Source organism: Thalassophryne amazonica, chromosome 2 (assembly GCF_902500255.1).
Source record: "Thalassophryne amazonica chromosome 2, fThaAma1.1, whole genome shotgun sequence".
NCBI classification, from domain to species: Eukaryota; Metazoa; Chordata; class Actinopteri; order Batrachoidiformes; family Batrachoididae; genus Thalassophryne; species Thalassophryne amazonica.
Window position 1 is genome coordinate 107,515,258 of NC_047104.1, and position 14,700 is coordinate 107,529,957.

At 42.3% G+C, this 14,700-nt stretch overlaps 1 protein-coding gene across 1 annotated transcript in view; it reads right to left on the reverse strand.

The window, feature by feature from the left end:
• The window catches only part of LOC117528716 (exostosin-2), a 74,660-nt gene that overhangs the window by 45,067 nt on the left and 14,893 nt on the right, over positions 1–14,700 (reverse strand). Inside the window, exons 6-8 of the mRNA XM_034191356.1 lie at positions 2,234–2,429; positions 595–734; positions 397–490 (exon numbers count right to left, since the gene is read on the reverse strand). Of these exons, the coding sequence (XP_034047247.1) occupies positions 397–490; positions 595–734; positions 2,234–2,429 (430 nt within the window). The remainder of the gene's footprint in view (positions 1–396; positions 491–594; positions 735–2,233; positions 2,430–14,700) is intronic.

A 14,700-nucleotide genomic window follows, 5' to 3' on the forward strand; every position in this document is an offset into this window, starting at 1 on the left:
AGATGTGTTGCACTGCATGAGGCAAATGGTGGTCACACCAGATACTGACTGGTATCCCCCCCAATAAAACAAAACTGCACCTTTCAGAGTGGCCTTTTATTGTGGGCAGTCTAAGGCACACCTGTGCACTAATCATGGTGTCTAATCAGCATCTTGATATGGCACACCTGTGAGGTGGGATGGATTATCTCAACAAAGGAGAAGTGCTCACTATCACAGATTCAGACTGGTTTGTGAACAATATTTGAGAGAAATGGTAATATTGTATATGTGGAAAAAGTTTTAGATCTTTGAGTTCATCTCATACAAAATGGGAGCAAAACCAAAAGTGTTGCGTTTATATTTTTGTTGAGTATATATATATATATATATGAAGCTAAATATTGTGACACATACCTGTCTTTGCATCTCTTCCACTTGCCGATGTGGAATACTCTTTAGGATAGTGTACATCTCTGATAACTTCTCCTCTGGAATAACCACTGAAGTCCTGTGCCAAAATTAGGAAAAAAAAATAAAATAAAATAGGTATGAAAAAAAAATTACTGTCTACTTATCTTTTTTCGAGCCTGCAAGTCTGGGGAAAAAGCAGACCTTTTCCAGTCCAAGACTTCAGAAAATGGCAGAATGTATGAGTCGGCAAGGATGACAGGGACACAACCAGCCTGAAGTACATCACTTAAGGCAGCCTGACCCAATCGTGCCCCACGCAAAACCACACAAAAAGAGGACTCCTGCAGAAACACATCAGAGAAGACCAAACTTGTAATTAGGTCATCACTTTTCATTACAGAAACACAAGTTAGATTAAATGACAATAAAACCCATCCAAGCAAGTTTGACAAAAACACAGAAATCTTTAAAAATCTGGAACTACCTGTATTTGGAGAACAACCAGGTTCCAAGTTTAGTTCTGGGTGACTTTTCTTGAATTACAAAATAACTTCCTGCTCACTCAAAAAGGTGTACTTTTTCTTGACTGCAAGGTTATTAAAATTTCAGTAGATTAATTTAAATGAATTCCTGACTAGTGACTATAAAATATGACAGACTAGAGCACCACAATCGTAGAGCACAAACCTCCGCCACCACTAGCTTCCAATTCCACAAAATTTTACATTGGAAAAAATTTGCAATGTCAGAGCTAAATTAGAAGTGATCAAATGTCAGGAGTAGTTCATGCACTTAAATCAAAGGTTTTTATGGTGTTGTCAGTTTTTTCCCCCAACTTTTTCAGTTTCTGAATTCTTTTTCAGATAATTTTCACAGAGCAATTGTTATCTTTGCTATGCACAATTTGTCGTTACTTTTTGGCAACTGGAAGATAGACAAACAAACATAAAATTGGAACCTCCTTCCAATTTTGATGGTGTAGGTAAATCCATAACAAAAATGAGCGTGGTTGATGCACTTTTGATTGAGATATAATCCAAAATGTACACCAAATGGCCTTTTCAATATTAAATTCAAATGGCCACAATCCAGATCAAACTTTCAGGCAACACTGAGTACCAATCTGCACCTCACTTTCAAATATGAGAGTGACTGGAGCATATCTCATTAAGATATAATGTAAAATATACATTCAATGGGGTTTTCAATGTTAAATTTAAATGGCGACAAAATTTGCAATCTGGATCAGATCCAAATGAAGCTTTGTCAGTTGATAAAGGGTACCATCCTACATAATTCTCTCAAATATGAAATAAATTTGATCTTTGACAGTTATAAAGTTAAAAAACTGTTTAATGTTAAATATAGGGTTTTTCCAATTTTCCAAGATGATTCCTGACTTTGCCCTTTGGTCTATGACCTTGAAAATTGAATCACGTCTTGCCTATCAAGATATGAATCTTCAGTAAAAATTTCATCATGACATATGAAAAATTGTGGGCTGCAAGCTGTTCACAATCAGACAAACAAACAGGAGCGATACTAACCTCCTCAAACTTTGTTGGCGGAGGTAAAAATGTATATCCTAATTGTTTCATGGCAGTGAGGTTTTGGACATTTTAAAACCCCATCATGGTAATCTTTAAACTGGGTAATTTATCTCATCTCTACAATGTTTCTTATGCTGTACAAACAGACATATAAAAGAGAATTTTAATTCCAATTGTGCCTTAGTTATCTAAAACCATATTTGGGTTTCTTCAAACTTGGGTTTCTCAATGGTGTATCTTGATGTGCTTCATCTTTGAAGTGGGTCAATGTACGAAGTCATTCTCATCACCTGCAGGATCTGTGGGTAGTCATACACCTGACCCTTGTAGCAGCGTTTACGTGCGGAAGCAGCTCCCTGTGAAAGGTTGCTACACTTGTCCAAGAGGAGCAGTGCCTCCCCATTTTCCTCTTTCAAACGTTCTAGTTCAGCACGATACTCTCGGTGAATGGCAGTCTGAGAAGACAAAATAAAATAGCGCCGTGGCCTAGGGGGATAATGAGACAAGATAGACACTTGGTTATTGAGCTATACAGGTTCTGTTTTAAAGAAACATCCAAGAAAGTACAATACATATTTTTAATCTGAGGGTAGCTCAATATGATTAGTTAGGATAGTGCTATCAAATTAACATGAATTGTACTGAAATCACTTTAAAGACATACTAGTAAACATCAAAGTGTGAGTTGCAAAGTTAGGACATGTTCAAGGCATCATGGTTAAAACAGGTTTTTAGGCAGTTTTTGCCAGAGAAAACACAAAATATACCTAAAATAGGAAAACATTTTAAATCGAAAAGTTAAAAAGGAAAAACAAAAAAAAAAAAAATTGCATGAGAATAATTAAATATCAATAAAATTCTGTGACAAGCATTGTAATGTAGGACAGCAACATTGGCATAGATATAATATATATGGGAATGCTAAATTTCCAGTATGTGGCAAAATTATAATGTGACAAAATATATATGAAAAGGTTTACTAGATTGTCCACAAGTCTTGTCTATATGTTTCTCATGTCTGCTTCAAAAGAGGGAGCAAAAACTTATCGCTCTTTGATTGTGTCCAGAAAGGCTACTTCAAGATGTCTGAAAAACAAAATTGGTCTTTGATTTTGACTGACAACTGCTTTAAAAGGTGTGGGTATAAATATTAGCTAATTTGACAACAAAAATCACAAAGTAATACTCTGTTATGGAGAGCAGACACATAAGCTGTCATACAACTTGAGTATACAGCACGTTATTTCAGTTGGTGATTTCTTAATCGCCTGCAGCACCATGACAGATCATGAAAACTTAGGAGGAGCTGATAGAAATTTTGGATATCCTTTTCTGTCCTGCAAAAGTCAATTTCCACCTACTAACTGCATTCCTTGTCAGCTGATACTTGCCAAGTCTGTTGGGAACTTTTGTGCATACTCAAAACTTTGAGTGGATATCAGACAGGGTTTTCCTGTTGGCTGCACTTTTTTTTTTTTTTTTTTTACTTTTACGATACTCATACGTTTATATCCTATGGCTGTCCAACACTTCAGACTGGGCTTCTGATTGGCCAAAGCTCCAGCATGGGGTGTGAATTCTGCATGAGTGAAGAGAGAACCACAAGCAGCAACATACGGGGCAGCTGTTTATTTAGCCAAAGTCAGACTGGAGAAAAAGCAGCTGTGTGCATTTTTATCTGGACGTCACATCACACTTGGTGGATTCTCTTGGTGAGAAGCCACCACAAAGTTGTTTGATGTCCTCCGCACTGTAGCCGCAATGAACGCAGACACAGTGAGAAGATACTGTCAGCGCATGAACATAGTGAGAAAGTTTGACATGATGATGCCCAAGCAAGCCGGATTCTGCCCACGTGTTCAGACCTTGGCAAATCCCACTGAAATCCGGCTCCCCTCAGCGCACATACGAGGTCTGTCAATAAAGTAACGGTCCTTTTTATTTTTATCAAAAACTATATGGATTTCATTCATATGTTTTTACGTCAGACATGCTTGAACCCTCGTGCGCATGCGTGAGTTTTTCCATGCCTGTCGGTGACGTCATTCGCCTGTGAGCACGCCTTGGGAAGGAGTGGTCCCGCCCCCTCATCAGATTTTCATTGTCTGGAAATGGCGGAATGATTTGGGGGTTTTTTTCCATCAGAATTTTTTCAGAAGCTGTTAGAGACTGGCACCTGGAAACTATTCTAAAAATTTATCTGGCTTTCGGTGAAAATTTTACGGGCTTCACAGATAATAAGGTCTGTTAGTACAGCTTTAAGGACCCCTTTAAGGACTCTCAGTGCGCCATGCTCTGAGCTGCGACGACACGGCACAAGCCACCGGACCATTTCTGAGCTGATGGCTCTGTGGATACAAGACCGTCATGTGCTCTTTCTCTGGTTATCACAAGAGCTGGACATCAGCCATTTTCCGGCAGATTTCACTTTTAACAAGAGATTTTGTCATCGAATGCCGCGCGGAGGCTCCGCGCGTAAAGACCAATTCGCTTTGGAAGCGAGACAAAGGAACACCTCCGTTTCGGCGTGTCAGAGGACAAGTTTGGACATGTCCAGCTCTCCACAATTTCACTGATACTTACTGTACTGGTAAGCATTGAAAGCCGAGACAGACATGTCCAAACTTGTCCTCTGACATGCCGAAACGGAGGTGTTCCTTTGTCTCGCTTCCAAAGCGAATCCGTCGTGACGCGCAAAGCCTCCGCGTGGCTTTCCATGACAAAATCTCTTGTTAAAAGTGAAATCTACCGGAAAATGGCTGATGTCCAGCTCTTGTGATAACCAGAGAAAGAGCACACAACAGTCTCGTATCCACAGAGCCATCCGTTTAGAAATGGTCCGGCGGCTTGTGCCATGTCGTCGCAGCTCGGAGCGCGGCGCGCCGGGCGTTCTTAAAGGGGTCCTTAAAGCTGTAGTAACAGACCTTATTCTCTGTGAAGCCCGTAAAATTTTCACCGAAAGCCAGATAAATTTTTCGAATGGTTTCCAGGTGCCAGTCTCTAACAGCTTCTGAAAAAATTCTGATGGAAAAAAAGTCCTTTTCATTCCGCCATTTCCAGACAATGAAAATCCGACGAGGGGGCGGGACCACTCCTTCCCAAGGCGTGCTCACAGGCGAATGACATCACTGACAGGCGTGGAAAAACTCACGCATGTGCACGAGGGTTCAAGCATGTCTGACGTAAAAACATATGAATGAAATCCATATACTTTTTGAAAAAATTAAAAAGGACCGTTACTTTATTGACAGACCTCATATGTCTTGAAACCAGGAAAATCACTCTGCTGAATGCAGCTCTCTGTGGTGCCAGTAAAAATATGACTTCATCTGTCCATCAGAGTCCCAAATCCACAGGAGACCAATTGATGATGCAATTTTGACACTGGACAAAATATTTAAAGATGTAAATAATCCATTTGCTCCATCTGTCACAGTCTGCATCTGCAACAAAACCTTTAGAAATCATAGGCGTAGTAAATCAGATTGGAATGTTGATCATGTGATTGAATTACTTTCATAAAAAAATGTTTAAAACGAATTATCAATCATTTTTATGTATGCAATATTGTGCAAATGTGCCCCTCCAATAACCCAAGTTTTTGTCACATTACAAATAGCCTATAAACCATTGTACAATTATCAAACAACAGACAGTTGATATACTGACAGTACATCAAATAAGGGGTACATAGTAATTACAGGACATGTGAATGTAAATTTATAGCAGGTCTTCATAGGTTTTCACCGGTTTTTGGCACACTAAACTGGTTAAAACAGGTTTTTGACAGTACCCTGATGAAAACAGGTTTTTGACAGTCTAAAAGCCAACCCTGGTAAGCTGGAATAAAATATCATGATCATATATTACACTTAAATGTATATGTACAGATTAGTTATACTGCTTCATGGTGGAGTGGTACACAGAAGGATTTTCTTAAAAGATGTGAAATTTCAGCCATTGCCAAAAGGCACATGGGAGACTCAGTTTCTAATGTTAAGAAGAAGTTGGCAGGATGTAAAGCTTTTGCTTACTATACTCTTACTTTGTTCACTGCTGGCTGACAGTGGTTGGCTCTCACTGCGGTATTGTATCACTTCCTGTTCCGGAGCACAGCGGTGTTTTTCTGTATCTGTTAGCTGTTTAATCTGCGCAGTTAGATTGATCTAGTTATCTAGATTACAATTTGTTTCCCAGTGTAATCTTTACGTGCCTTAACTAAAGCACTCCTTCTGCTGAATCACTTCTAAATTATTTACACATTATTCACTTTGCGTGTTTTTAGGAATCCGCTAGCTTAGCGTAGCTACTAGCTCTTAGCCGATTTAGCATGGCGGCTTCTCCTGTCTCTCCCGCACTTTTCTGCTCTGGGTGTGAAATGTTTAGTTATTCCTCGGCCTCCTTTAGCAGTAACGGTACTTGTAATAAGTGTAGCTTATTCGTAGCTTTGGAGGCCAGGCTGGGCGAATTGGAGACTCGGCTCCGCACCGTGGAAAATTCTACAGCTAGCCAGGCCCCTGTAGTCGGTGCGGACCAAGGTAGCTTAGCCGCCGTTAGTTACCCCCTGGCAGATCCCGAGCAGCCGGGAAAGCAGGCTGACTGGGTGACTGTGAGGAGGAAGCGTAGCCCTAAACAGAAGCCCCGTGTACACCGCCAACCCGTTCACATTTCTAACCGTTTTTCCCCACTCGACGACACACCCACCGAGGATCAAACTCTGGTTATTGGCGACTCTGTTTTGCGAAATGTGAAGTTAGCGACACCAGCAACCATAGTCAATTGTCTTCCGGGGGCCAGAGCAGGCGACACTGAAGGAAATTTGAAACTGCTGGCTAAGGCTAAGCGTAAATTTGGTAAGATTGTAATTCACGTCGGCAGTAATGACACCCGGTTACGCCAATCGGAGGTCACTAAAATTAACATTAAATCGGTGTGTAACTTTGTAAAAACAATGTCGGACTCTGTAGTTTTCTCTGGGCCCCTCCCCAATCGGACCGGGAGTGACATGTTTAGCCGCATGTTCTCCTTGAATTGCTGGCTGTCTGAGTGGTGTCCAAAAAATGAGGTGGGCTTCATAGATAATTGGCAAAGCTTCTGGGGAAAACCTGGTCTTGTTAGGAGAGACGGCATCCATCCCACTTTGGATGGAGCAGCTCTCATGTCTAGAAATCTGGCCAATTTTCTTAAATCCTCCAAACCGTGACTATCCAGGGTTGGGACCAGGAAGCAGAGTTGTAGTCTTACACACCTCTCTGCAGCTTCTCTCCCCCTGCCATCCCCTCATTACCCCATCCCCGTAGAGACGGTGCCTGCTCCCAGACTACCAATAACCAGCAAAAATCTATTTAAGCATAAAAATTCAAAAAGAAAAAATAATATAGCACCTTCAACTGCACCACAGACTAAAACAGTTAAATGTAGTCTATTAAACATTAGGTCTCTCTCTTCTAAGTCCCTGTTGGTAAATGATATAATAATTGATCAACATATTGATTTATTCTGCCTTACAGAAACCTGGTTACAGCAGGATGAATATGTTAGTTTAAATGAGTCAACACCCCCGAGTCACACTAACTGTCAGAATGCTCGTAGCACGGGCCGGGGCGGAGGATTAGCAGCAATCTTCCATTCCAGCTGATTAATTAATCAAAAACCCAGACAGAGCTTTAATTCATTTGAAAGCTTGACTCTTAGTCTTGTCCATCCAAATTGGAAGTCCCAAAAACCAGTTTTATTTGTTATTATCTATCGTCCACCTGGTCGTTACTGTGAGTTTCTCTGTGAATTTTCAGACCTTTTGTCTGACTTAGTGCTTAGCTCAGATAAGATAATTATAGTGGGCGATTTTAACATCCACACAGATGCTGAGAATGACAGCCTCAACACTGCATTTAATCTATTATTAGACTCTAATGGCTTTGCTCAAAAAGTAAATGAGTCCACCCACCACTTTAATCATATCTTAGATCTTGTTCTGACTTATGGTATGGAAATAGAAGACTTAACAGTATTCCCTGAAAACTCCCTTCTGTCTGATCATTTCTTAACATTTACATTTACTCTGATGGACTACCCAGCAGTGGGGAATAAGTTTCATTACACTAGAAGTCTTTCAGAAAGCGCTGTAACTAGGTTTAAGGATATGATTCCTTCTTTATGTTCTCTAATGCCATATACCAACACAGTGCAGAGTAGCTACCTAAACTCTGTAAGTGAGATAGAGTATCTCGTCAATAGTTTTACATCCTCATTGAAGACAACTTTGGATGCTGTAGCTCCTCTAAAAAAAGAGAGCTTTAAATCAGAAGTGCCTGACTCCGTGGTATAACTCACAAACTCGTAGCTTAAAGCAGATAACCCGTAAGTTGGAGAGGAAATGGCGTCTCACTAATTTAGAAGATCTCCACTTAGCCTGGAAAAAGAGTCTGTTGCTCTATAAAAAAGCCCTCCGTAAAGCTAGGACATCTTTCTACTCATCACTAATTGAAGAAAATAAGAACAACCCCAGGTTTCTTTTCAGCACTGTAGCCAGGCTGACAAAGAGTCAGAGCTCTATTGAGCTGAGTATTCCATTAACTTTAACTAGTAATGACTTCATGACTTTCTTTGCTAACAAAATTTTAACTATTAGAGAATAAATTACTCATAACCATCCCAAAGACGTATCGTTATCTTTGGCTGCTTTCAGTGATGCCTGTATTTGGTTAGACTCTTTCTCTCCGATTGTTCTGTCTGAGTTATTTTCATTAGTTACTTCATCCAAACCATCAACATGTTTATTAGACCCCATTCCTACCAGGCTGCTCAAGGAAGCCCTACCATTATTTAATGCTTCGATCTTAAATATGATCAATCTATCTTTATTAGTTGGCTATGTACCACAGGCTTTTAAGGTGGCAGTAATTAAACCATTACTTAAAAAGCCATCACTTGACCCAGCTATCTTAGCTAATTATAGGCCAATCTCCAACCTTCCTTTTCTCTCAAAAATTCTTGAAAGGGTAGTTGTAAAACAGCTAACTGATCATCTGCAGAGGAATGGTCTATCTGAAAAGTTTCAATCAGGTTTTAGAATTCATCATAGTACAGAAACAGCATTAGTGAAGGTTACAAATTATCTTCTTATGGCCTCGGACAGTGGACTCATCTCTGTGCTTGTTCTGTTAGACCTCAGTGCTGCTTTTGATACTGTTGACCATAAAATTTTATTACAGAGATTAGAGCATGCCATAGGTATTAAAGGCACTGCGCTGCGGTGGTTTGAATCATATTTGTCTAATAGATTACAATTTGTTCATGTAAATGGGGAATCTTCTTCACAGACTAAAGTTAATTATGGAGTTCCACAAGGTTCTGTGCTAGGACCAATTTTATTCACTTTATACATGCTTCCCTTAGGCAGTATTATTAGACGGTATTGCTTAAATTTTCATTGTTACGCAGATGATACCCAGCTTTATCTATCCATGAAGCCAGCGGACACACACCAATTAGCTAAACTGCAGGATTGTCTTACAGACATAAAGACATGGATGACCTAATTTCCTGCTTTTAAACTCAGATAAAACTGAAGTTATTGTACTTGGCCCCACAAATCTTAGAAACATGGTGTCTAACCAGATCCTTACTCTGGATGGCATTACCCTGACCTCTAGTAATACTGTGAGAAATCTTGGAGTCATTTTTGATCAGGATATGTCATTCAAAGCGCATATTAAACAAATATGTAGGACTGCTTTTTTGCATTTACGCAATATCTCTAAAATCAGAAAGGTCTTGTCTCAGAGTGATGCTGAAAAACTAATTCATGCATTTATTTCCTCTAGGCTGGACTATTGTAATTCATTATTATCAGGTTGTCCTAAAAGTTCCCTAAAAAGCCTTCAGTTAATTCAAAATGCTGCAGCTAGAGTACTGACGGGGACTAGAAGGAGAGAGCATATCTCGCCCATATTGGCCTCTCTTCATTGGCTTCCTGTTAATTCTAGAATAGAATTTAAAATTCTTCTTCTTACTTATAAGGTTTTGAATAATCAGCTCCCATCTTATCTTAGGGACCTCGTAGTACCATATCACCCCAATAGAGCGCTTCGCTCTCAGACTGCAGGCTTACTTGTAGTTCCTAGGGTTTGTAAGAGTATAATGGGAGGCAGAGCCTTCAGCTTTCAGGCTCCTCTCCTGTGGAACCAGCTCCCAATTCAGATCAGGGAGACAGACACCCTCTCTACTTTTAAGATTAGGCTTAAAACTTTCCTTTTTGCTAAAGCTTATAGTTAGGGCTGGATCAGGTGACCCTGAACCATCCCTTAGTTATGCTGCTATAGACGTAGACTGCTGGGGGGTTCCCATGATGCACTGTTTCTTTCTCTTTTTGCTCTGTATGCACCACTCTGCATTTAATCATTAGTGATCGATCTCTGCTCCCCTCCACAGCATGTCTTTTTCCTGGTTCTCTCCCTCAGCCCCAACCAGTCCCAGCAGAAGACTGCCCCTCCCTGAGCCTGGTTCTGCTGGAGGTTTCTTCCTGTTAAAAGGGAGTTTTTCCTTCCCACTGTAGCCAAGTGCTTGCTCACAGGGGGTCGTTTTGACCGTTGGGGTTTTACATAATTATTGTATGGCCTTGCCTTACAATACAAAGCGCCTTGGGGGCAACTGTTTGTTGTGATTTGGCGCTATATAAAAAAATTGATTGATTGATTGACTTATCACTCATTTATTTTCAACCACTAAGATCGGGTCGCGGGGGCTACAGTTCTAGCAGGGGACCCCAGACTCCCCTTTCCCGTGCCACATTGACCACCTCTGACTGGGGGATCCCGAGGCGTTCCCAGGCCAGTGTGGAGATATAATCTCTCCACCTAGTCTTGGGTCTTCCCCTGGGTCTCCTCCCAGGTAGACGTGCCTGGAACACCTCCCTAGGAAGACGCCCAGGGGGCATCCTTACCAGATGCCTGAACCACCTCAGCTGGCTCCTTTTAACGCGAAGGAGCAATGGCTCTACTCCGAGCTCCCCACGGATGACCGAACTTCTCACTCTATCTCTGAGGGAGACACCAGCCACCATCCTAAGGAAGCCCATTTTGGCCGCTTGTACCTGCGATCTAATTCTTTCGGTCATGGCTCAACCCTCATGACCTTAGGTGAGAGTAGGAATGAAGATTGACCAGTAGATCGAGAGCTTCGTCTTTTGGCTGAGCTCCCTTTTCATCACAGCAGTACGGTAGAGCGAATGCAACGCCGCCCCTGCTGCGCCGATTCTCCGGGCAATCTCATGCTCCATTGTCCCCTCACTCGTGAACAAGACCCCGAGGTCCTTCACTTGGGCCAAGACCATATTCCCTACCTGGAGTAGGCAATCCATCGGTTTCCTGCTGAGAACCATGGCCTCGGATTTAGAGGTGCTAATTCTCATACAAGCTGCTTCACACTTGGGTGTGCACCAATCCAGTGGGTGTTGGAGGTCACAGGCCAATGAAGTGAACAGGACCACATCATCTGCAAAAAGCAGTTATAAGACCCTGAGCCCACCAAACTGGAAACCCTATATCCTGTCCATGAATATCACAAACAGGAATGGTGACAAACAAGGTGCAGCCCTGGCGGAGGCCAACCTCCACCGGAAACAAGTCCGACTTACTGCCAAGCACCCGAACACAGCTCTCGCTTTGTGAGTACAGAAATTGGATGGCCCTGAGAAGGGACCCCCTCACAGCATGTCCTGGAGTATGCATTCTCCAAGTCCACAAAACACATGTAGACTGGATGTGCATACTCCCAGGCACTCTCCAGGATCCTTGTGAGAGTTAAGAGCTGGTCGGTTGTTCCATGACCAGGATGGAACCCGCATTGTTCCTCTTCAATCAGAGGTTCGACTATTGGTCGGAACCTCCTTTCCAGCACCCTGGAGTAGACTTTACCAGGGAGACTGAGTAGTGTGATGCCCTGTAGTTGGCATACACTCTCTAGTCCCCCTTTTTAAATATAGGGACCATCACCTCAGGTTGCCATTCCTTAGGCACTGTCCCAGACCTCAATGCAATGTTGAAGAGACGTCTCATCCAAGACAATCCCTCCACACCCAGAGCATTTCAGCATTTCTGGATGATCTCATCAACCCCCGGGGTCTTTCCACTGCGGAGTTGTTTGACTACCTCAGTGACTTCCACCAGGAAAATTGATGAAAATCCTCCATCAGCTTCCAGCTCTGCCCCTACTATAGAAGGCGCTCCGGTCTGAATGCAGGATTTCCACAAAGTGTTCCTTCCAGCACGGGATTACATCCTCAGTTGAGGTCAACAGAGTACCATCCTTACTGTAGACAGCTCGGATGGTTCCCTGTTTTCCCTTCCTGAGGTACCTCACGGTCTGCCAGAAGCAACTTGGTGCTGACCGAAAAACTCCCTGGCTGCTCCGAACTCCTCCCACACCCGCAGCTTTGCTTCCACCACAGCAGAGGCTGTTGCCTTCGGGCCTATCGGTATGTTGCAACTGCCTCAGGAGTCCTTCGAGATAACATATCCCGGAAGGACTCCTTCAGTCAGATGGCTTCCCTGACCACCGGTGTCCATCACGGTGTTCGAGGGTTGCCGCCCATTGACGCACCTAATTTCTTCAGGCCACAGCTCCCTGCTGCAGCTTCAGCAATTGAAGCTTTGAACACTGCCCATTCTGATTCAATACCCAGTTCACCTGCACTACCCATGTGGGCTTACCAGGTCTGTCCAAAGTTTTCCCCCGTCCTATAATCCAACTCACCACCAGATGGTGATCAGTTGACAGCTCTGCCCCTCCTCTCTTCACCCGAGTGTCCAGAACATGCAGCCTCAGATCAGGTGATACGATCACAAAATCGAACATCGATCACTGATCTTCGACCTAAGATGCTCTGGTACCATGTACACTTATGAGCATCTTATGAGATGAGCATCTTAAATTCTATTACTTTTTTTAATATGTTTTTTTTTCTTTTTATTTGTAATAACCCATTTTTCTGTGATCTGTAATTAGAGTATTACAAGCTGATTCAGAATTATTGCCACATAGTTTTTTATATACAATTTGTTTTTTGTTTGATGAGGTGCAAAATAACCATGAACATCATACAAGGTACCGTATTCACCCATCAGAGGGCCCAGTGCCGAGCATCAGGCCACCCCTCTTTCTGAAGAAAGTTGGTTAAAAGCCCACCCAAAATTAAAATAAAATACAAGGAACACATTAATCAAATGAGAAAAAGACAAAAGACAAAAAAAAAAAAACAGGTGAGTTATTTGTCATGAAATCAGACATTTTATTGAACTGGGTATTCTGATAAACATGGATGCTCTGACAGCAATCACAGAAATTTAAGCAAAATTAGAGTTTTAACCCAATTTAAACAGTCCAAGTAAACACTGTACAAGGAATACAGATGGTACAATGACAAATCACAAACTACTGGTGGACTACAGGCCTGTTTCCATTGCAGAAACTTCTGGGCCATTTTAGAGGGGCTGTTATCACCTTTGCATGTGTCTCCATAACAGGGACAACCCCGAACAGTGAGTTTTTGGAACCTTTATTCAGGGACAGGAAAGTCCCTCTTGCAAGCTATGTTCTTCTGACTGGTTCGGAAGTATGGGTGGGGCTCAATGGCAATTGGTCAAATGTATGCATGGGAAGACGACAACAGCACAAGGGGCATTTCTGAAAGTAAGCACAAATAAGGAAAATAACTGCAATGGAGAGAAAAGACGACATAAGCAGATGATAATGTCCAGCAAAGATTCGAAACCTTGAGGAAGAAAGTGAAAATCTGTCAGCGAACCTAGATACCTATGGAATTAAACACACCGCGAAACCGTGCCCAAGATCTGCACAGATTCCCTTCACAGAATGAAGGGAATCCGTACATCTTGAAGCCCTTGTGTCTATTTGTGCCTCCAAATGCACATCAACCTGGCATTTTCAGCAAATAAATAAAATAAAATAGCTGGATTTACATGCAGACAGATTAACAGCAAACGCTAGTTTGGGCCCAAGATGGCACCATGAGTCATGTGACCGTTTTTTTTCTGGCTCGCTGTGTCACTACTCTCTGAATAAAGGGACTCTAAGGTGTTGGGCTTGAGACCAGAAGATCCTTGGTTCAAATCCACGCCTGACTGGAAAATCACTAAGGGCCCTTGGGCAAGATCTTTAATCCCCTATTGCTCCCGGTGTGTAGCGGGCGCCTTGTATGGCAGCACCCTGACATCGGGGTGAATGTGAGGCATAATTGTAAAGCGCTTTGAGCGTCTGATGCAGATGAAAAAGCGCCATATAAATGCAGTCCATTTACCATTCCATTTGCCCTGCTGCCTACACACACGTCATGGACAGTCAGTCAGTCAGTCAGTGAGCAAGAAAAAACCCACATGTGGATAAACTTTCTTACTTACGTGTAAAGCACCACGTAAGAAATTTCAATCATGTGTCATCCAAGAGAAACACGTAGTCCATATTTGAAGAAAAGGAGGGTGATAGACACACACACACACACACACACACACACACACACACACACATTTTAGGCAGCACAGTGACTTCACTGTTGCCTCACAGCGAGAAGGTCATGGGTTTGATCCCCACCTGTGGCCTTTCTGTGTGAAGTTTGTGTGTTCTCCCCGTGTTTATGTGGGTTCTCTCCGGGTGCTCCGGCTTCCACCCACATCCAAAGACGCGCAGGTTAGGTGAATTGAAACCTTTAAATTGTCCATAGGTGTGCATGCATGTGTGA